This window comes from Dipodomys spectabilis, unplaced genomic scaffold, assembly GCF_019054845.1.
Source record: "Dipodomys spectabilis isolate Male_0828 unplaced genomic scaffold, ASM1905484v1 ptg000024l, whole genome shotgun sequence".
Lineage (NCBI taxonomy): Eukaryota > Metazoa > Chordata > Mammalia > Rodentia > Heteromyidae > Dipodomys > Dipodomys spectabilis.
In genome coordinates, this window is record NW_024870701.1 from 31683689 (window position 1) to 31708417 (window position 24729).

Consider the following 24729-nt stretch of genomic DNA (forward strand, 5'->3'; position numbering starts at 1 on the left):
GGGATGCGGCGCGGGAAGGCGTGAGGGCGCACCCAGCAGCCACCGCGCCGCAGGGCGGCCGGCGCTACGCCTTTTGACGTCATTTCCGTGCTGTCGGTTTTGAAGCCCATGGCCCAATCAAAAAGACGCAAAATGTGACTGGGAGGGCCTTACGCAGCCCGTGTGGCGCAGGCGCAGATGGCGACTTTGCAATTGAGGCATTTTGGATTTTCCAGACCTGAGGTTCTTACTGCGAGTTGGCAGCGACAGGGGTACTTTCGGGGTTTCCGGATACTGCCTAAGGTCCTATTTTCGGGACAGGTCCTTCCGCACGACCGGAAACAGATAAATGTCTGTCTGTATGGATCCCGTTTACATATGGATGCTCTCTGAATCGTTGTTCACAAAGTATTGTGTGTGTAAATTGTGCCAATAGGACTCCTTAGTCTGAAGTCTAGTGACAGGTGCAGACGACAGTTACAGAAACAAATTTGAGCGGGAAACGGTAGGAACAAATTAGGTGGGAAGATGGTACTAGGTGAACACTAGGAGATGTAACCTCAGAATTCAATCTTGATAAGATACTGAGCTGTTTAGATGGCAAAATATAGTCGGAAATTTCCAGGCAAACGGATTAGGAGGTATAATGATGTGAGTTGAGTGAGCAGATGATGTTTATTTTTCACATTATGTACAAGATGTAAGCTCTTTATTCTTATTAGATCATTTTAATTTTCATGTGATATTACCACAGTGTAAAGGCTTTCATAGGAAAACTGGCAGGATTATCCCTAATGCAAACTTTGTGGCTCTGGATGAGCCACAAACCTCTGAATTTAGGCTTCTGTGTGAGAATTGTATTAACAATACCTAATGTTTAGAATTGTGAGGGCTGAAGTTCATAGTGACTGAGATATGTAAAGAAACAAACACAAGATTCTTAATCAACATATATATTTGTGCCAGTACTGGGAACTTGAACATGGCCCCTTAGCTTGGTCACTTAAGCCTAGCATTCTACCACTTGAGCCACACCTAGACTTCTGGTTTTTTGGTGCTTAAGTGGAGATAAGAGTCTCATGGACTTCCTACCTGAGCTGGCTTCAAACCATGATCCTCAGATCTCAGCCATCGGAATAGCTAGGATTATAGTCTTGAGCCATCAGCACCTGGAGAACATTGTTTATTAAATGTAAGAATAAGCCTGGATTGTCTTAGAACTATCATAACAAAATTCTACAGAGTGGATGATTTAAGTGTATCATGGTTCAGAGACTTGAAGTACAAAATGAAAGTGCTACCAGTTGGTTTTTCCTGAGGTTTCTGCTTCTTTATGTCTTCTTTTTACTCCATCTTCACATAGGCCTTGTCAGTATGTGCATGTACATACAGTGCTCTTCCTTCCCTTACAAGGACAATAGTCCTATTCAATTAGGACTTTATTGATGGCTTAGCTTGATCTTAATGTCCTCCTCTAAAGCTTATCTCTAAATATTGTCATCATTGGGGGCAGAAATTCAACCTAAGAAATTTCAGGGGCCAATTACTGAGAAAAAAAAAGAGAGAGAAGGAAACAGGGCAGCTCAGTCCTTATGTCTGGCAAAAGAACTCAGGCAAGACTTGAACATAAGTAAAGGTGATAGAAAAAATTATTAGAATGAAATAAGGTAAAGAGAACATGTGGCATAGGTATACTGTGGGAAAAGCACTTCGCCCATGTTAGCCACCTTGCTGGATACATAGATGGATCTTAGGTTAAACAGGGATAATTGGAGTCTTAAAGACAACTTTCTAGTGAGTGGATCTCCTTTCTGTTCCCTAAAATGTTTTAGTGCTGAAGATCTAGTGCCCTGCCCTTCTTTCATCATTCTTTTGCACTTCTTACTCATTCTTCTTTAGCTTTTTTACCCCACTTCATTTTTTGTTTATAAACTTATCCTGCCATCTGCAATTTGTATAGGCTGAAATTCTGAGTGATTGTTTTTCTACTATCAGAAGCAAACTTTAGCAATGTACACATTCTTGAGAAGGAAGATGCAAAGAGACATTTATAAAATTTAAATCTAACAGAGGCATTTACTTTCTTAATGAGGGAAACGAATGATATCTTGTTATATTCATTCTCTCAGTTCTCTTTCTGTTATATTGCTCTAAGTTGGCTTTGTCAGCTCCTATCATATCATTACCCTCTTTGAGTTCCTTAACACTATTTGTCTCTTCAGGCTAGGGTGCAGGAATTGCTTTTGGCTATTGGTAATGCCAGAGTACTAACTGAGGAAACTTGGTCTGGCTACTCAGCCTGATGACACTAGTGCAGACCTGAGTAGACAAAGTGTCATGAAATGGAAACCTCATACAGACAGAAGAGACTGTGGCCACTATAATCTCATAGTAGGTAACCATCATGCGCTTCAGCTCAAGATGAGTGCTCTACCACTTGAGCCACAGCTCCACTTCCAGTTTTCTGAGTGGTTTATTGAAGATAAGAGTCTCATGGACTTTCGTGCCAGGGCTGGCTTTGAACCGTGATCCTCAGATCTCAGCCTCATGAGTAGCTAGGATTATAGGCATGAGCCACCGGCGCCAGGCACCGGTGCCAGGCTGGCACCTATGATTTCTAGGTACACTTTTCATGCTTAGAGCACGAACCACCATTAGCCATCTAGCACTAAAATAACTAGTAAGCGCAGATACTATCTACTAGCTAACCAGCAGTGCTTAGAACCATTATTCTTCTAATACCAAAAGAGGTCATTTGGCTTACAAGGACTACCACTTTTTTTTCTCCCCTATTCTCACTCCCCAGAACCTTGTCATATGATTAATCCAGTCCCTTTCTTTACAGATTTATACTCCTTATTAAGTAATCCACAATTGCCCACTTTGAATGTAGTAATTTTTTTTCAGTCATGGGGCTTGAACTTAGGGCCTAGACACTCTCCCTGACCTTTTTTACTCAAGGCTGGCACTCTACCACCACTTGGAGCCAGAGCACCACTTCCAGTTTTCTCATGGTTAAGTGGAGAAAAGTCTCATGGACTTGCCTGCCCAGGCTGGCTTTGAACCACAGTCCTCAAGTCTCAGCTTCCCAAGGATTACAGGCATGAGCCAACAGTGCTCAGCAACTTTTTTCTTTTGTGACTCTGCCTTATATAAAAAAAAAAAAATTAAATGTCCAAACTCCATTTGGGGGCTGGGTGGTCAAATAATCATCTGCAGATAAATACATGAGTTACCATCATAAAAGACATAGTTGGTACTGTTAAAGTAGCAGTCAGGAAATACACAGAAAAGCAAACTGTTACAAAGTGAATTTAAGAATGACAACAAACCAAGAATAAAATGACATGACTCATCAGATAAAGAAGCAGAATCAAAATGGTCAAAGGTCAAAAACCAAAAGAATGACTTCTTGAGAAACACTTGAAGTTAGCAGAGGAGAAATTGGTTATTATCCAGACAACAAGGGCAATGGAATCAAGTAGTTAATTTTTAGCCTAGTGGATAGAATCAACTCAGCAACAACTCTAACAAATTCCTTATGGACTCAATCCTCAGAAATTAAAAATAATTATCATTTGTCATGGAAAATACATACTTTTGTAAGAACATCTTACAACAATCCAGAAATGCAAGCAGTTTTATGTGTACATGTGCATGTGTACACTTGCACTGCGGCTTGAACTCAGGGTTCCTTGCTCTTATTTGGCTTTTTTGCTCAAGGCTGGACTATCACTTGAGCCACATCTCCACCTTAAACTTTTTGCTGGTTGATTGGTGATAAGAGTCTCATGGACATTCTTGCCCATACTGGCTTCAAAATGTGGTACTCATAAATCAACTACCTGAGTAGCTAGGATTACAGGTGTGAGCAAAATTTATCAACTTTGTTGTTAAATTTTGTAAACATTGTAAAGAAGGATCAAAGTGCTATCAGTCTGAAGCATTTCATAAATCTTTCCAGTCACCTCATTTTTCAGAAGGTATTTGAAACAACAAATTATCTAACTAGTGTTTGTTGAATAAGATTATTTATTTAGGAAAGGCATCAGGTGTCTTTCACAAATTAAGCAAGTTTTAACATAGTCTAAGAATATCCTGTGGTGAATACCATGTTTCTTATATTTCCACAAAGCTCCTATATATTGTGGAGGAAATTATGAATTCAGTGCTGTAACAGGAGAGGGAGTGAATATATTAAAGCTAGCTGGCCAAGGAATTATTCTCTTAAACATCTTTTGGTTTTCCATTCACTAATGTGATTATATGGCAATTAGTTAAAAATAGAAGAAAATAACAGAACTCCAATTTGTAATAAAAGACAACTTCAGAATTATAGATTTTTCAAGTGTTTCACTGACTTCCCTGGTGAACATTGTGGTCCATATTTTCCCATCATGATAGCAGCAGAGCTGGTGTCTACAAATAAACAGAAACTGTAAATAAGAAACCTAAGGACCTAACTGACAGCGCCTTAGCTATATGCTTAACAACCTAAGGAAGAAATTTGGAGTAAACTTATCAGGACACTGATTGGTTTGTCACGTGTTTCTGGGAAGAAGAGGTCTAAACTGGGGAGAAAAGGAAGACTTTCCATTAAAATAATAATAATAAACGACAGGAAGTGTCAAGTCACCAACCAGAATTACTTTTCCTCTTCTCTGCCACTGAATGAATTCAACATTCTTCCTCTCGAATACTGAGAGGAAGACAGACAAGCATGAGGCATTAACACTTATGGAGCTCATTTAACTTGATAGACAATTCGAGGTCATTATCCTCGCTTTGTAAACGGTATCAAAGAAGAGAGAATTAAGAGAAGCAACAATTTTGCCCAAGATGACACTGGCCTCTAAGCGGTGAGAGATGTGAATACAGAGCTCAGATTCCACCTTTCCTTTGCTGCCCACAGGGAAAATATTATTCATTTCTTCACTAGGAGTGTTGCACAAGGTCAGACTTCCTTTAGTCACATACCCCAAGTTCCTCCTCTCATAGTCTTGGGTCAGGGGTAACAGCTCAATTCCGAGGTCAGAAGGAAACAGTAACATTTTCCAGCTTCCTGAAACACAACCGTAGAAGCACACATTTTGAACATCTTGGTTCCAGAGAACACCTAGACTGTCCATTCCATCCTTCTCTCCAAGTTGATCATCCCAACAAGGGAACGAGAGGCTAGAAGAGAGCCTAGACCAGACTTCCCACAACCATAATGGCGGCCGTGCACTCCCTGCCCACACTAGATCTCGTTTTCAGCCGTCCGGTTTCCATGGTAACACGGCCCTTCCTCCAATGGCGTGGCGCCCTGGGAAGCTCTAAGCACGTCCCTCCCTCCTCCTCACTTTTGCGACAGTTGCGGCGAAAGTCACGGCAGTTGAGGCTTGTGTCAGCTGATTTACTGCAGCGGCGGCGGTAGCGGTGGCGGCGGTGGCGCGGCCACAGCACCTTGCAGCCTCAGTGAAGAGAGGGCGACCGGGCAGGACCGGCCCACACGGACTTGCGTACCCGACACCCTCCTGAGAAGCTCTTCCCTCCCTGCGTCCTCGTTTCCCGGGGCGCCCACGGCTGGCTGACAGCTTCGCAGTATGAGGTGAAGCCGTGACGGACAGGTGAGGGGCTTCCCAGCCTCCGGGTCAGCCCCGGCGCGCGACGCCCCTGCGCGGTGGACTGAAGGGGTCGAAGGTCACAGGTCACACACCCGGCCCTAGCGGGGGGCCGCGCCGGCTGTCAGGTCTCCGCTCCTGGGAGCTGCGTTCGGAGCTTCTCCTCCTGGGTCCGGCCCATCCCCTGACGCCCTTATCGGGAGCCTGGGCTCCGGCCCAGGGGGCTTTGGGGGGCCTTTGGGCTGATGAGTGACATTGGTGCTTGAAAGAGTGGCCCGTGACACTACTTTGCCAGTAGGGACAATCTAAACGAGGTGAGGTGATTAGTGATGGTCGCGAGTGGTTGTGGACAATGCTTTGGGGGATACACAGGGTCTGCCCTTCCCTCTTGGTGCTGCGCTTCGGTTTGCTCCCTGCCCGAGGTACTGCCGACTGCTAGGGTTTCATCCTTGAGTTGCCACTTGCCTGTGCCCGTCATCAATCATCCCTTTGCCCTTCTTGTTGGTCTGCAAGTCTGTGCTACTTGGTTTACTCATGGGCCCAGCGTTCTGAGGCTGTGTTTGGAGTGGGAGCTACCCTGCCTCTGATTCAAACATCATGGCGTTTGTTTTTGATCCACTTGATATGTCTCTTTCTCAGGTCCTGTGCAGAATTCACACGTTCTTACATTGGAAATGATGGCAACTTGAGTTACATCACGACCTGTGTTTGTCTTTGGATGCTGCCGATTTTAGGGTGTAAGCAGGGGCAGCTACAGATTTCTTTCCTTGCAACATTTGCCACAAAATGAAAAGGGCAGACGCTTAACTCTTTCTGATATCTATTGCTTCAATTTTATGAACGAGTGCAAGAGTCGCCCATAACAAAAGGCGGAAGTTTTGGCTTTTGTTATATAAAAATTGTAGTTTACATATGTTGCTTGTTTGATAAGCAAACGGTGACAATGTGGAGGTGAATGGCCGCTCAAAAAAATGAAAATAACGTGTTGAAAATGTCGTTATTAAAAAAAATGTCGTTATTACTAGGAGGAATAAAAAACTGCTCAATTTCATCCAAAATAGTGAATCTTCATTACAGTCAATTGCATACAAACTAGAATAAATAGATAGGAAAGGTCTCATCGTCACCATTAGCTAGATTATTATAGAGAAATTCGTTCATTTAAATGTCTGTTTATTGCTATTTATAGCTTAATTTACAAAGACTTGGGAGATGAGATGAATCACAGAGGCAAATTTAGATCAGAATACTATGGGAACTTAAATTTTGAGGCAGTGAGCCTGGGATGCAACAATTTTCCTTTTATCTTGGAAACATAAGAAGCTCTATTTTAAAATTGAAGGAAGTGGAGTGAGGTTTTCTCCATAGGAGCTTAAACAATGAGAACTTTAAAAGTAGTGAAATGTTTTCAACTTTTAACTTTGCTAGCATACATACATTATAAATGAGTCTTTAAAGGTTGTTTTGGATTTCAGGTATAGAGGATTGAGTTAATCTTACTTAGTTAAGTAATCATTCGTTTGTGCAAGCCTCCCCTACCTCTATTCATTGCCTTTTGTTTCCAAATGCCACTGCATTTTCTTGCTCATCAACCCAGTGACAAGCTTTCCATTTTGTATGCTATTTGCTCCTTTCTGGTTGTGTTATTAAATAGGTATTGTTTTCAGTGCCTACATTTTTAATTCATAGAGATACCATGCTATATATTGCATTGACTTCTTTTTCTTACTGCATTTTGGAGATCTGTTTGTGTTGTCCCATTGCTTCTAATATCACAGTATTTCAGAATGTGTGTCTATTTTAGTTCATCTACTGTTTGTGGATAGCCATATGATTTTTATTTTCCTAGCATTATAGGCAATATGAGATAAGCATACCTTTTAGATGTATGCAGAAATGTGATTGTTGAGCGTACCGTATTCATACAGTTTATTGAAATTGCCAGATTATGTTCCAGAAAGAGCTGCAGTGGGTCCATAGTCTTGCAAGTGTTTTCAAACACTTGTCCCCACCATGCATGGAGTTGTTTGCTGCTTTAATTCTTCCAGACTAATAAATAAAATATAAAATCTCATCTTAAATTACATCTCATTAGTACAAACCAATTTGAGTGTTTCCTCATGAACATTTTATATTTTGTAGTTTTTTCCTTTTACAAAATTTGCCTCTTGAATCCTTTACTCATTTTACTTTACTCATTTTACTCCTTTTTTGTTTTAGTCTTAGGATGTTTGCTGTTGGTAGTAACATTACCACAGATTTGATCATTTTTTAATGTGAGAAAGTGTAGTTTTGACTATCAGTTCTGGAGGTCCAAGTTTCAGACACCACATAGAGTGATAACTTTATTGCAGGCTATGTACTGAGGCAGTGCAAGGAATGACATCATTAGATACAGGAAGCAGGAAGCAGAGAGACAGAGAGATGGAGACAGAGAGTAGGAGAAGGGAGGGAGAGGGAGAGAGAAAATGTATTTATGCATTGTCTGGTTTCTCTTCCTCTTCTTATGGAACCACTGGTATTCAGTTATGTGGGTTCCATTCTGATCACCTTATCTAATCCTAATCACTTCCTAAAGGTCTCATCTCTAAATAGTATAGTCAGGTTAAATTTCTACTCCCTTAGTACCTCACAATGAGATTAAATGTTAACACAAGTCCTCTTGGTGGAGCACAGTTCAGCCATATCCAAACCACAGCACAACTTTTTCTTTTCTTTTCTTTTGTTAGTCATGGGGCTTGAACTCTGGGCCTGGGCGCTGTCCCTGCGCTCTTCAGCTCAAGGTGAGCACTCTACCTCTTGAGCCACAGCGCCACTTCTGATTTTCTAGTGGTTTATTGGAGATCAGAGTCTCACAGACTTTTCTGCCCAGGCTGACTTTAAACCATGATCCTCAGATCTCAGCCTCCTGAGTAGCTAGGATTACAGGCGTGAGCCACTGGTGCCCAGCTACAACTTTTTCTTTTCTGAAGTATTTTTTGTTGTTTTTAATATTTCCTAGATAGTAATTATTTTAATTATTATTAAATTATCTTTTAGTCATTAACTTTTTTTTTCTTCCAGTCCTGGGGCTTGAGCTTTGGGCCTGGATGTTGTCCCTGAGCTTCTTTTGCTCAAGGCTAGAGCTTTAACAATTGAGCCACAGCACCACTTCTAGCTTTTTCTGAGTAGTTTATTGGAGATAAGAATCTCGTGTACTTTCCTGCCTGAGCGGGTTTCAAACCACCATCCTCAGCTGTCACCCTCCTGAGCAGCTAGGGTTACAAGTGTGAGCCACTGGTACCTGGCTGTCACTTACATTTTTTATTATATCCTTCTTTGAGCAGACATCTTTAATTTTGATACAATAGGTTTTTTGTGAGTTTTGTTTCAAAAGTCTTTCTTTGCTTTTATATCACAAAGTAACTCCTCCCATGTTATATATTGCTAATTTTACAGTTTTCTTTTAAACTCATAGGCTTTCATAATCCAGAGTTCACTTTTTTTTGAATTGGATTTTTAAACATCATAAGTTGGTGATCCAGTTTCTTTTCTGTATGACGTACCAATATTCTTCACATTATTCTTTCCTTAATGATCTTGGTTCAGGCACATGCCTGAGTAGGAAGGGAGCCCAATCTCAGAATTAGCCAGTGGGAGAAACAGGGCTATTTGCATGACTGACTGGTGTCAAGGCAGCCTAGAAGTGCAAGGCTCAAAGTTCAAACCTTAGTACCACACATTAAAAAAAAAAAAAAAAGATAGAACAATAAAATGTTAGTGTCCTAGAAAATTTTCAAGGTGTTAAGAGTTGTTGGTTTTTTTTTAATAGAAACCTTCTAACACTTGTAATTTATGACCCTTCATGCTAGTTAAAGATAGTTTCCTGGTGTTTTATGTATGTATGTATGTATGTGTGTATGTATATATATATATATATTTATATGTATATATATATATATATTTCTCTCTGGATGGTGATAGTATATGTCCGTGATAACAGCCTGGTTGAGATTGGATTCAATTTTATATATTTGGCTGCCTTTCTTTTTCTTTTTTCTTTTCTTATTTATTTATTTATTTTTGCCAGTCCTGAGGCTTGAACTCAGGGACTGGGCTCTCACTGTCTGTGAGCTTTTTTTGCTCAAGGCTAACACTCTACCACTTGACCTACAGCACCACTTCTGGCTTTTTCTATGTATGTGGTACTGAGGAACCTAACCCAGGACTTCATCCATGCCAGGCAAGCACTCTACCACTAAGCCACCTTCCCAGCCCATTGACTGCCTTTCTTCTAGGCTATTGTTTCTAACCTTTTTCAAATACGAACAAGTAGTACCAACCACCGTTAGTGGGAGTAAAAGGTTCACATTAATGAATTTCACTTTGTTTTGATCAACATCTTTTTCATTTATTGCCAGGGATTAGTGACTATAATAGTGATCCTGTCAGCTAATTTGTTTTGTTGGTTCTAAGGTATCTTTTTTGTGTATGTGTCACCTAGAGAATAAAAGGAAGCAGTACAACTTGCAGCTGAGAATAAATAGTATGTAATGAGGATTTGATTAAGGAGGTGTATTAATTGATGGATTATTGCAGAAAATTCATAAAAACTCCTTGTCAAAATCAATACATGTAAAATCAGGACATGATTTGCTTTAATTTTTTTTGAGGGATATGACTTTTTAAATCCAAGGCAAATATACTTTATTAATTTGTTCCCTTTTCCCCCATTTTTTCCTTCTATGTACCAAGAATTCTAAGAAGTAGGAATATAATACAGAATAAAATGAAAACCAATTTTCATTTTCACAGCACTTACATTATAGCAGTAAACATGGATGGTATACACATAAACATGGTATGTTAAATGATGGCAAGAGCTTCTTTTGTGTAATGGATTTTTCAGTTTGTTGTGGTTAGGGAAGATCTCACCAAGAGTTTGTGACTCATACCTGTAATCCTAGCTACCCTTTAGGCTGAGATTGGAAGGATGGTAGTTCAAGGCTAGCAGGAGTAAAAAATTCTCCCCTCCGTCTTTTTTTTTTTTTTAATTTAATTTTATTTTATTTGAGAACATACTGTACAGAGGGGTTACAATTACATGGGCAGGATAATGCATACATTTCTTACCAAGCATTGCAGCCTCCTCCTTTGTTTACCCTTCACCTCCCTTCCCAGCCTCCCCCCCCACCCAATTCTTCCCCCCCTCCCCCCCCACACCGACATTGTAAAGCTCGTTTTTGACATGACATTTTGTACTTCTCATTGTTGCAACAGGTCCACCTGAATCCTTAAACGACTTGTTTGTCCCCATCTCCTCCACAAGTTATACTGACATCAAATATAGTGAAAGCGGGGGTTACACTGTGGGGGAGGGACATACAAAGCAACAAAGAAATAATCTTATAAATGCGTTAGAAACACATGCATGAAAGAAAAAAAAACATTAAAATACATATTTAAGGGATCGTTTTCCTAACATCACATTATCTGACCTTTTCCGCTTGACTCATACATATACTAGATATTGCATATAAGGGAAACCATGGGACCTATGTTTCTTTGGGCCTGGCTTACTTCACTTAATATAATTTTTTCCAAGCCTTTCCATTTCCTAACAAATGGGGAAATGTCATTCTTTCTGATGGAGGCATAGAATTCCATTGTGTATATATACCACATTTTCTTGATCCATTCATCTACTGAGGGGCATCTGGGTTGGTTCCATATCTTAGCTATGGTAAATAATGCTGCAATAAACATAGTCGTGCTGGTAGCTTTAGTGTGGTCTTGTTTGTAAACATTTGGGTAAATGCCCAAAAGTGGGATTGCTGGGTCATAGGGGAGGTCTTTTGAGGAACCTCCATACTGCTTTCCAAAGTGGTTGAACAAGTTTACATTCCCACCAACAATGAAGTAAGGTTCCTTTCTGTCCACATCCCCTCCAGCATCTGTTGTTGTTAGAGTTCTTGATTTTTGCCATTCTAACTGGAGTGAGGTGATATCTCAATGTTGTTTTGATTTGCATTTCTTTTATGGCTAGGGATGTTGAACATTTTTTCATGTGTCAATTGGCCATCCTTCTTTCTTCTTCAGCGAAGTTTCTCTTTAAGTCTTTCGCCCACTTATTTATTGGGCAGTTGTTTCTTTGAGGATTTGTTGTTGGGAGGTTTAATTTTTTGAGTTCCAAGTATATTTTAGATATGAGACCCTTGTCCGTTGTATGGCTAGTAAAGATCTTCTCCCAATCCGTGGGCTTTCTATTGATCTTGCTAGCTATGTCATTTGCCCTGCAGAAGCTCTGCAACTTTATGCAGTCCCATTTGTCCAACCTTTCTTTGATTTGTTGTGTTTCCGGGTCTCTATTCAAAAAATTTCGGCCTGAGCCAAGGAGACCTAGGGTTTCTCCTATTCCATCCTGTAATGTTTTCAGAGTGTCTGTTTTGAGTTCAAGGTCTTTGATCCATTTGGAGTTGATTCTGGTGCAGGGTGATATATAAGGATCTAGCTTTAGTTTTCTACATGTAGTTAACCAATTTTGCCAGCACCATTTACTGAAGAGGCTGTCTTTCTTCCATTGTATTGTTTTAGCTCCCTTATCGAAGATTAGATGGCTATAGGTCTGTAGGTTCATTTCTGGGTTTTCAATTCTATTCCATTGGTCCTGAGGTCTGTTCTTATGCCAATACCACGCTGTTTTGATTACTATGGCTTTATAGTAGAGTTTGAAATTTGGTATTGATATTCCTCCAGCAGTGTTCTTTCCGTTGAGGAGCGTTTTTGCTATTCGGGGTCTTTTATTGTTCCATATGAATTTTTGGATTGCCTCTTCTATTTCCTTGAAGAATGTCCCCTCCCTGTCTTGATCAGGGCTGTTGAGAGTTTTGATAGAAATTTGAGGTAAAGAACTAGAAATGATTGGAGCTGCATGTGAGATGAGAGGCAGGCTAAGAAGAAGGTGAAGTTGGTTCCATTAAACGGAATCTGTTTCCTCCAAAAAGTGAGAGCTTGGTAGGCATAGTACACTTTAGCTTAATCAGAACTTGAAATTAGTGCAGAATGGTGATAGTGAAAGAATGCAGACATCTTAATGACAACAGCAGAAATTAAAGAATGATTTATATGCCTCAGAATCTATGAGTACCTTAAAATTTGTGATTTATTTTTGAACTGACAATTCTGCAGCTCTTCAAAAATCTGTAAGTATGTGCTCAGGGCTGCTTTAGCTACAAGAAGTGTGTCATGTCCTAGTACCATCTGCTCACTCCACATGTTCTTTTGAAACCAAGTACAAGAACTTCCTTTAAGAAAGTAGTCTTAAAGTATCAGGTGCATCAAGATTATATCTTGTAACCCAAATAAGGTATGATAGTGTCAATTGCTTAGGTGTTAGAAAAGCTGTGTCCCACAGACGTCTTTTATTTGTGGGAGGGGGGTAGACTTTTTGCTCAAAGCTGGTGCTTGACTACTTCTGGTTTTTGTTTTTTGGTAGTTAATTGGAGATAAGAGTCTCAGATACATGTCTGACTGGGTGGCTTGCAGTCATGATCCTTGGAGCTCAGCTTCCTGAGTAGCTAGGATTACAGATGTGGGCCACCTGTGTGTGCTCAGCCCTCACAACTCTTAAACACCAACAGTGTACTCTTATAAGGAGGCAGCTGAAAATCGGTTTTAGAATCTAGGATTTTCCCCAAACTGTCTTCATTATCTGCTACAGTTTTTTTCAAAGTCTTCAATAAATTTGTGGCAAAAGTACAAACCAAAAGAAATTAATCAGTTTCTTCATAACACCATACTGTGAACTTGATTTGGACACTTTGTTTTGACAAATGATGGAGGATTACTGTCAGAGAATTTGATTAGGTCCTTAGAAACATTTCTTCTTTCCATGCTGCTGTAGCAAGAATGTTTAGCTATTTATGTTTGTAGTCACTGCTCATCATATTCCCCATTGGTACTTAGGTAGCTAAGGCCTATTCTAGTTCATGTATGCTGTTTTCATGAGAAAAGTTGGGTTTGGAGGCTGCAGTCAGAGTGTACTCCTGGTACATAGAACAAGATAATTGATGCTCCTCTGAAAATGACTGTATAGGATAGAAACATATTTTGCTTTTGCACTTGACAGAAAAACAAATATGGAGAAAATAAGGTTGACCTAATGCTTGATTTTTGAAAATACTTTTGTAGCTTTTAGAAATTGCTTAAGATACCAGTATTACATAGCATATTGTGGAATAGGATGGTCTTATCGGAGTATCACTTCATGACTTATGCATAGTTTCAAAGGAGAAAATAACTACAGTTACAGTGCAAATATTTGGTGCCTAGTTTCCTGATTAAATGGGTAAAGTAGTGTCACTGATGGTAGGACAAAGTGCCATTACAAGCATTTTATGATACTGCAATGTGAATTACGTCACCTATGGCATATTCTTGCCAAAAGAGTGACTTGAGCCTAATGATGCTTTTAATTCAATCTTCAGTTTATAGAAAAAACAGAGGCCAGAGAAAAAGTTAAATCCTAAGAAGACTATAACAAAAAATAAAAAATACAGAATATTAGACAAACATTGGCATTGTGTGGTTTCTAAAAAGTTAGTATGAGAAAGAAAATAAAATGATTGTTGTTCTGGAACTAAAGAGGCATAACAACAAATTTGTTTGGGCTTCCATAACAAAATACTGCAGACATTGTGGCTTAAGTAACAGAAATTTATCATCTCATAGTTTTGGAGGCTAAAATTTCAAATCAAGACTTGCCAAGGTTTGTTTCTGGCGAAGCTCTTCTCTTTGCGTTCAAGTGGCAAAGGGAGGAAAGGTCTTATATATCTTCTTTTTATAAGGACACTAGCTCCTTGTAATCTCAGGTACTCTGGAGCAGACATGGAAGAACTACAATTTGAAGGCAGCCCAGACAAAACAAGCTGTGTACAGTGGTGTACCTGAATCAGAAGAATAGTTAAGAAATTGTGATCTGAGGCTGGCTGTGGGGAAAAAACTCAAGGCCCTATCTGAAAAATAATTAAAACCAAAAAGGGCTGTGGATGTGGCTCAAGTGTTAGAATATCAGCCTAAGCAAGCATGAAGCTTTCACTACTGAACACCAGCCATAGCACATTGAACCCACTAGCTTAGCATCTTACTTATTTACAGGCCCAGTTTCCAAATACAGTCACATTAGTGGTTAGTTCAACATATGAATTACAGGACGACAAAACCACTTAGTACCCTAAGTGGGGGTGGAAATAAAACTTGAGGTTTTTTTTTTTTTAATTTACAGGCTTGGGAAATACCACAAAAAGCATATTGTAGACAGTTGAAGTAATTTGAATTGCGATGTTGCTGATAATTGTGATAATGATAATGGTATTAATATGAAACTATATCTTTAAGTTCTGTATTTAAAAGTATTTAGACATCTTAATCTCAATAAAAATTTCAAAAAGTCCTTAGACCTGAATTTTTATGATTTGTATAGAATATTTTCAAATTATTCAACTTGTAAGTCTCTGTGTATATGTATGTGTGTTTATGTACACTTGTGCATCAATAAGCATATATGTAGACATATACATTGACAAGGGAAGTATGAAAGTATATTTGATGAAGAACTTGATACTGTTTTTTGGATACTTTATATACTTGAATTTTTTTCTGAATAAAAATTTGAGAGGAAATCAAAAAGGAAAAAATAAATAACCAAGTTTTTTTTAAAAAAGCAAAGAAACAAAAAGAAAAACAAAACCCTCAAAGGTCACACTTAAGGTAAAACATCTTAGGGACAAAGGAAAGTAAAAGATTTTCCTTTGTCTTTTGAATTTTTTAGGGCCTTCTAGGTCTCCATGTATCTGGATAGAAGAAAAGAGGGAATGTAGAAAGGATAATTGAGGAGGTAGACTATACCAGGAAAAAGTGAACAGTTAAGGACAAATGAATTATAATCAGCAGTGTCAAACCAGCACTCTATACCCTATATCAAATGATTGGGTATAGAGAGAATAGCTATCAATGGGCAATGTCAAAACATCTTTTCTCTCGTTTTTTTTGTAGGTTGTTCTCTTTAGGATATTGGAAAGTTCTGCCATGTGGTAGCAATTAAAAAGATGGTTGACATCTGTGTTTCATGATGTGATTCATCCTTAAATGAAGTTTGTTTGAAGGTAGAGACTAGAGTACATGGAACTTTTTTTTGTTTTGTTTTGTTTTGTTTTTTGGGTCCGGTCGTGGGGCCTGAACTCTGGGCCTGGGCGCTGTCCCTCAGCTCTTCAGCTCAAGGCTAGCATTCTACCACTTGAGCCACAGCGCCACTTCCGGCTTTTTGCTTATGTGGTGCTGAGGAATCGAACTCAGGGCCTCATGCATGCAAGGCAAGCGCTCTACCACTGAGCCACCTTCCCAGCCCTACATGGAACTTTTTATAGTACACAAATGGAGGCACCAAGCTAAAGTCCACAGGTGTCTTAAGTTTTTAGGTACATGAATCTGGAAGTAGATACAACAAATTAGTCTTTTTTTTTTTTTGGAATGAAAAGGTTTTTAAGTGGTTAAAATTTACTACTAGGAAAATACGCTTATTTTCATATTGTATTTGTTGTCTTCATTATAATGACATACAAATTGCTTTAGAAGGAAATGTGACATCTGACATTATTACCTTAAAAGTTTCAGGTTTGAAAACACAATGGCAGGAAACAGCCTTGTTCTACCCATTGTTCTTTGGGGCCGAAAAGCACCAACACATTGTATCTCAACAGTACTTTTAACTGATGATGGGACCACGCTTGTAACAGGATGCCATGATGGACAGATATGTCTTTGGGACCTTTCAGTAGAATTAGAAGTGAGTATTTGAAATGTTTGCTGTATATTTTATTTATTTACCTATTTTGCCAGTTGTGGGGCCGGAACTCTGGGCATGGGCGCTGTCCCTCAGCTCTTCAGCTTAAGGCTAGCACTCTACCACTTGAGCCAAAGCACCCCTTCAGGTTTTTTCTGCTTATGTGGTGTTGAGGAATCATACCCAGGGCCTCATGCATGCAAAGCAAGCACTCTACCACTGAGCCACCTTCCCAGCCCTGCTGTACATTTTAGATTTTTTTTTTTTTGCTCATGTGGTGCTGAGGAATCGAACGCAGGGCCTCATGCATGCAAAGCAAGCACTCTACCACTGAGCCACCTTCCCAGCCCTGCTGTACATTTTAAATATAAGTAGCTATTTTATGGAAAATTAAATAGTCCTGGAATAATTTAAACTCTTATGTTCTGCAAAACATGTTTTGATTAAAATTGATAGTATGCAGATTGGCTATCTTATTCATTAGAATTATTAATGTCTGCTGGCTTTTGGCAACTTTCACATTTAATATTATCCCAGGTTTCATGTAAGATATATCAAAATATTATAACTCATACTGAAAATGTCTCCAAAGAGATACAAAAAAACAGGTTAAAACATTTATATTTTCTAGAGTAAATGTTTTGAGGGTAGCAAAAGTTTTTATAAAGTGTAAGTTTTGTTGTATTGATTACTATTTTTTATACATTAATCAAATTCTTAACGTATTTTCCCAGAATACTAAATAGATAGTGCTTAGGAATATATTAGTGAATACTGGCACTGTCCTCTCTGTGATATTGGTAATGTCATTTCTTCTTGTTTCAATTTCAGCATCAGGACTAGTTGGTAGTGTGATTGTGAACATTAAGTGGGTCAGAGTTAACTGTCTGTTCTTAGGTTTTAGTGTTCTGAGCAATTGCTTTTTCAGGCCTACTATGTCTGTTAAATTTTGAGTATTTAACGTGATTATGAATTAAAAGGTGTATTTAACACACACACGGTATATTTTTTATTTTGTATTTATGCCACTTTTTTTTTTTACTTCTAGGTTAATCCTCGAGCACTGTTGTTTGGTCATACAGCTTCAATCACTTGTTTGTCTAAAGCTTGTTCTTCTAGTGACAAACAATATATTGTCAGTGCATCTGCAAGTGGGTAAGTGTTTTCCCGGTTTTATTTTGAGGCATGCAGGTCATTTCTCTTAAAATTTTTTTTGACAGTTAAAAATTACATGTTTTTCAAGTCATTTAAGGATACAGGTGGACCTGTTGCAACAATGAGAAGTACAAGTCATGTCGAAAACGAGCTTTACAACGTTGGTGTGGGGGGGGTGGGGGGGTTGGGGTGGGGGTAGGGAGGATTGGGTAGGGGGGTTGGGGGGGAGGCTGGGAAGGGATGTGAAGGGTAAACAAAGGAGGAGGCTGCAATGCTTGATAAGAAATGTACGCATTATCCTGCCCATGTAATTGTAACCCCTCTGTACAGTGTGTTCACAAAAAATAAAATAAAATAAAAAATAAAAAAATTACATGTTTTTATGTATTATGATATGATAGTATCTTCTTCCTTTCCTATGTTTTTATAAATGGTAACACTATTTTTAAAGAGGGCACTTTTTCTTTCCTCTTTTTCTCTTGGGGTACTTCTTCCATTCACAATTATGGTTTTAAGGCTATAAATGTAAAGCAGTCTTGTAATATTGTTATGATTTATGATTATTTCTTTTTTTACCTTGAGAATACTAGGACTACATAAAAGTTAAACCAGGATCATTAATCCTTACGATATTTTTATTGAATTTTCAGACATCTTTGATATTACAAAAAATCCTGAATGAGGCTAAGCTGGTATAAATTTGGGAGATGAAGCTCTGTGGAAGTTTGTACAATTATATTTATGTGTGTTAATAAATGATTATAGTGGATTTTGTTCCTAAGTCTCATAGTGTTGCTTTCCTTTGGAGAGGCAGGTCAGTAGCTATAGGATCCAGATTGTGAGGAAGTTTTTAAAAATATTTTTGGTATTTGGAAAGTTGTGTATTCATATAATATACTATTTAAGCAGGTTGGAGAACTTGAAAAGTATATAAGACATTGTTTTCTCTTTTCTTGTAATTTTGTATTTGAAGAGAACCTCATATGATTCTTTAGAAAGGGAAGAGACAATAGCAGGTAAAAATGTTGTATTTGCTTTGTTAAAGGAAAAAAACATACTAGAATTCTTGTTTTAAATTGAGTGTTCTTTGAAAAACACTTGTGTCATGTGAGAAGTAAAATACAATATCTTTAGGCAATCCCTTGAAATTTCTAGTAATTTGCATTAAATTTTTTATTATTATGAAGGTAATATATAAAGAGGTTACACTTTTTTTTTTTTTGCGGGGGAGGGGGTCCGGTTGTAGGGCATGAACTTGGCCTGGGTGTGTCCCTCAGCTCTTCAGCTCAAGGCTAGCGCTCTACCAGTTAAGCCACAGCGCCATTTCCGGCTTTTATCTTTTTGCTTATGTGGTGCTGAGGAATCGAGCCCTGGGCCTCATGCATGCAAGGCAAGCGCTCTACCACTGAGCCACCTTCCCAGCCCCTAGAGAGGTTACACTTACATAGGTCAGGTAAAGAGTACGTTTCCTTTTGGACAATGTCACCACTTCTCTCGCATTTACCCAGTATTAATTGAATTTTATTATTATTCTGTTAAATGAATCTTATTTCTTCAAAAGACATGTTATATTGACATTTCTATTTTCAATGTCTTATCTTCACTTTGATATATAAGGTTTTTTTATATGTACTTAGTAAAACTGTAATAAATCCAGAATCATAGTGGAGTATTTTTAAATTGTAAGTGTTTGGAATTTCTTTGACTTTAACTTTAATTTTTTTTACATTACTACATTTCAAGCTGCATTGATAACAAATGATAAATTTCAGTAGTTTAAAAGTTTCTTTTTTTCTTTTTACTCTTGTATATTTCTTGGAGGCTTTGCTCTGCTTCATTTTATCATCCTTACTTTGGGGTTTGGGATGAGGGAGCAACTGTTGTCTAAAAGAGTCAATATCTGAAACAGAGGTTGATGACAAAGAGAGTTCTGGAGGGTCTCTCATTAGTCCTGGTCAGATCTACTCACAGGATTCCACCAACCAAAAAGGAACCAGAAAGACATCCAGATGTGGATTGAGGTAGGGGAATAGACATTCTGGAGGTTAGGATGGGGTTAGGATGGTAGGTGAGAGAATTCCAAATTTTGACCAGTAGGAATAATAAATTTGCTACTTTTCTGTAATATATTAACTTTAAAGGAAGATTAATTTTAAATCACTGTCACATATTGAACAATGCGTTTGGCAATTGGATTCAAAGCTAGCTATTATTTTGTTTTATAGGGAGATGTGCCTGTGGGATGTGAATGATGGCCGATGTATTGAATTTACAAAATTAGCTTGCACACATACTGGCATACAGGTTAGTATCTACTTTTGTAGCTAAGTTAGCACAGTTTACTACAAAGGTAGACTTAAAACATGTTTCAAAGCATTAGATTTGTGTTTTTATGTGAAAAATAGTGAGAAGGGGTGACTGGATACGAAAACTAGATTAATAGTGAAAGTATACTTCATAAGGTAAATTTAAAGTTGGTAAGGGAAATAAAATTGGGGAGACTAATGGAGAAGCCACCTCTGTGGTTTGGAGTTTCTGTAGTTTCTCAGATTAGAGCTTGTATTAGACAGTTTTCCATTATTATAACAAATAACTGAGATAATAAATTTTGAAGAGAAGACATTTATTTCACTCACTGTTTTAGAATTTCAGTCCATGATCAAACAAGCCTGCTGCTTCTAAGCTTCTGATGGAGTGCTGGAAGACAGTGGTGGGGAGCACATGGCAGAGTAAGACTGCTTGCCTTACAGCCAGAAAGCAGAGGTGGGGGAAGAGGAGTGATTAGTATCTGTTCAAAGGCCTACCTGTGATGACCTAAAGCCGCTCAGTAGGGCCACCTCCTATAGGATCCACCCCTCCCAATAGTGCCTCGTGCCACCAAGCCTTCAACACATGGGCCTGTGGGGGACACTGCATATACACATTCTAGCATAGCTCCTTTACCTCTTAAATAAGTGCACGAGATCCAAAAGAATACAATTATTTCCTGCCAAAGCTGTTATGAGTCCCTTATGATTGATGCAGATCAGCCCTTTTTTTTTTTTTGGGTCCGGTAGTAGGACCTGAACTCCAGGCCTGGGCACTGTCCCTCAGCTCTTCAGCTCAAGGCTAGCGCTCTACCACTTGAGCCACAGCGCCACTTCCGGCTTTTTTCTTTTTACTTATGTGGTGCTGAGGAATCGAACCCAGGGCCTCATGCATGCAAGGCAAGCGTTCTACCACTGAGCCACTTTCCCAGCCTAGCTCATTTTTTAGAGCCAATCTTTTTTCATGATCATACAGTTACCTTTTGGGCTCATCTTTTGTAGCTTTTTTTTTTTTTTTTTTTCCAGGGCTGAGGACTGAACCCAGGGCCTTGCACACGCCGGGCGGGCGCCCTTCCACTGGGCTAAACCTCCAGCCCCTGGGCTCATTTTTTAAAACAAGACTTTCCAGCTCTTTACATGTGTGGCTTAATGCATAGAGTATTTTATTTGTAGTTTATACTTTCAGATACACATTTTTTCTTATCTTTGTATAATTGTCCAATTCTCTCTGCTTCATTTTACTTTTTTTTACTGTGTTGGGAAATTATGAAGTATATAAAATATGAGCAGTTAAGTTGGAAAGGGAAATGAAGAGAGCCCATATTTATTGAGAAAATACTTTGTAGGCATTTCTTGTGTTTCATTTAGTCTTCCCCTATATCTTTACAAATTAAACAGAATTATATCATCTTATATGTAAGGATACCATGACCTAGAAAAATTAAATGACCTTACTTGTCTCACAGTGAGTCATTTCCTGAGTCAGGTCTGGCTGGTTCTAGGGACTATGCTCTTATGTAATGCTGCCTCACTACTTAGACTAATAGTGTAATTTGTCAGGAAAGAAAAATCTGTGCTAACCCAGATGTGATAAATAAAGGAAAATGTTTGCAGGGAGGTAGTGATTAGTGTGATATATGTCTTTCATGACTCTCTCATGCACTCTCTATTAAGAACTGCTTCAAGTTGGGCACTGGTGCTCATGTCTGTAATCCTAGTTATCCAAGAGGCTGAGGTCTGAAGACTGTGGTTCAAAGCCAGCCTAGGCAAGAAAGTCCCAGGACCAGCACACATACATAAAAACGATCCTGTTTTATATTCTAGAGATGTATATAAAGGAGACTTATGAATTCTTTCCTAAAATAGTTGCCAAGAGGGGATATTAGGAAAATAATATTTTTTGTTACAGTTGAAAGTATTAGCATAACTTGACATATGTTTTGTACACATGTTGTATATGTCATATAGTGCATATTATGAAATTAGTACTAGAGGAATTTAGCATTTAGGAGAATATTACAGTATGCTTGATGAATGCATATTAATCAGGTAACTAAACTAAAACTTTTAAAAATCTTTTTCCTCTTCATATGAATTTAGTTCTACCAGTTCTCTGTTGGAAATCAGCGTGAAGGAAGGCTTTTATGCCATGGACATTATCCTGAAATACTCGTTGTGGATGCTACCAGCCTTGAGGTGTTGTACTCCTTAGTCTCAAAGATATCACCTGACTGGATTAGCTCCATGAGTATTATTCGATCCCACCGGACCCAAGGTCAGTTTATAATACCCTTTACGAACTTTAACACCATGATTTCCTGTTTAATTTATTGTGATGTTATATAACTGGTCAAAATTAATACTTTTTAATTCTTATATTCAAGAGTAGTGCTAATAAGTTATGGTCTGGCGCCACCTTTATAAAGGAGTCTTTGAATTAAAATTTATTTATTTATTGCAGTGAGCAAATTTAGCCTTTGTAGGTGACTTTCTGAAGTGAGGACGCATATTGTAACCTTTAGGGGTGTGGTGAGAGAATCTATCGGTGAAGCTATAGAGTCTGAAGCTATGGAGTCTGCTTTTGTCACTTGTTAAGAGGTATAGTAGTGTCTCCATTTCTTAGGGAGAAAATGAAAAGGGAGGAGAATAAATTTAATGCAAGTTTCTGTTAATGCCTGGCATATACTCGACAACACTAGATATTATTACCTTTTATTTCATTTCTATTGGAACCTTTCAATAACAACCATGAGAGCAAATGTAAAATTATTAGGGAAAGAGCAGTAATTAATGTTCAGCATTGAATGTATATTCTTTTTTTTTTTTTTTTTTTTTTTTTTTTTTTTTTTTGCTTTTCATGTTTATTGATTTTAGCCATCAGTATCATTATTAGCCAGTAGAAAAACAAATTTATCATGAACCAAATGAAGGACAAAAATGAAGGTAGTTTCATATTTTTGGAAACAATACATTTATCAATTAGTGTGAGAGAACAAATTGGATTTAATTTTTAAGAAGTTTTCTTTAGTTATAAAAAGATAGTGTAAAATGGGCAAAGGGCTTATTAAAAATTAACACACATATATTTTAAAAACTATTTTAAAATAAATCAAGCTTACCTAAGCACACCAGTTAATATTTTCTAATATTGTTCTTCAGGTTCCAGAAGTTTCTTGACAATCTAACAATAGGGTTACCCATTTGATAAGCTTTAGTAAGACAGGAATCCTAGTTCATCTTTCTGCACTTTTCAGTACCTGGCATATGAAAGAAGCTTAATAAAAATTCTTAAATGAGGGAGAAAGCTGCAAGTTTTAATGCATTTTTGAAGAGATTGGGTCATGAACTGAGTAGAATACTTAAGCCTCAGAATAATACCCTGTTTTTCTGAAATACCATCACTACACAGCTATTAAATGCAAAAAAAAAAAAAAAGAGCAAAGATGAGACCAAACTTATCCTTATGAACATTTTAGAAAGGTAAAAGTCATAGACATAAGATAATCAAAAGACAAATTTGAACTTGTTGGCAGGTCTAGAGCCTTTTGTGTTGGATCTTATATTCTACTCCTGCATCATAGTGGCAAGATTCATAAATATAATTTTAGAACGAGATGTCTGCTAATCTGAGTCATTAGCCCTCAGTCACCACAGAAGGCTCTAATCATAAGCACTACCACGATTCACTGATTCCTTCAAATAGCCTATTAGCGATTATACCATCAAGTGGATATCTTCCAACCAGTTTGGAGCAAACACATTATATAAGCTTGCATTATATGATGTGAATTGAAATATATCTTTCATTAGCTAAAAGTCATCCTGTAACTGCCTTGATTTTGTATGGTTTGAAATGATGACCAATCTGTTTCAAAATTTTCCTCTTAAAACTTCTTTTTTTTTTTTTTTTTTTATTTTTTTTTTTTTATTTTATTTTTTTATTGTAAAGCTACTATACAGAGGGTTACAGTTACATGAGTGAGGTTATGAGTACACTTCCTCTTGAACATTGTTACCCCCTCCATTGTTTTCCCTACCATCCCCTCCCTCCCTCCCTTCCCCGAGGTTCTTTTTTTTTTTTTTTTTGATTGAATGTATATTCTTATAAGCCACTTTTTCTCCCTAGTGGTTTCATGGTTATGTGATTTTCTATAAAGATTGATGGGTAACTACCATCATCACTATCACCATTACTATTCACTTTGAGCATGAGGAAGCACGTTGAGCGGTTATATAGGATTTGTTTTCACATGACCCAGTATGGTAGGTGCTGTTGGCATTTCTTACAGAGATGAGGGGCTAATCAGGCTTATCAGGGTGTTCTCTTTGTCTTAGAATGGAGTAAGCTGACTGGTGGCCAGTAGAGCTTAGAGCTGTTACTTTAGCTACAGTGTTCTACAGCTTACTATGAAGGGACTGCCTTCAGCTCTGTGGCAGCTTTCCTTTGTTACCATATAAGGGTGGAAACTAGCGTATAGCTTTTAGTCAGTAGCCATGAAAAAAAACTGTTATTTACCCATTATCTTTGAGGTGCAAGGGATTGAACTAGTTAAGATAACCAATATTTAATAAGGGAGGATGATATACAAACAACAATTCAGTATGCAAAGTGTGGCCAGGTAGAGAAACAGTAGAGCACAGATACAGAAAAGGGGCTTGAGGGAGGTGGGAAGATTGCTCAGATCAGATGAAGGCTAACCTAAGTTTTGGAAGATGGAGAGAAGTTTGGCAGACATGTGGATCAACATCTGATAGAGCAAATAGAGGTCTGGCCTACATGGGGATCAATGTCTGGCAGAGTAAATAGTCTGCCTCCATTACAAATAGTCTAGGTGTGTGTCTGAACCTAAAGGTTATCTTCTGTGGC

At 38.2% G+C, this 24729-nt stretch overlaps 1 protein-coding gene across 2 annotated transcripts in view; it reads left to right on the forward strand.

Annotated features, from left to right (window-relative positions):
• Positions 1–5367: 5367 nt before the first annotated feature.
• Wdr7 (WD repeat domain 7) overlaps positions 5368–24729 on the forward strand; it is a 286867-nt gene continuing 267505 nt past the window's right edge. The window contains exons 1-5 of one of the 2 annotated variants that reach the window (XM_042675086.1): positions 5368–5588; positions 16227–16404; positions 17450–17556; positions 19782–19860; positions 21963–22137. In XM_042675086.1, the coding sequence (XP_042531020.1) occupies positions 16246–16404; positions 17450–17556; positions 19782–19860; positions 21963–22137 (520 nt within the window). In that variant the 5' untranslated portion in view covers positions 5368–5588; positions 16227–16245. The remainder of the gene's footprint in view (positions 5589–16226; positions 16405–17449; positions 17557–19781; positions 19861–21962; positions 22138–24729) is intronic. The other variant, XM_042675087.1, reaches the window with a different exon arrangement.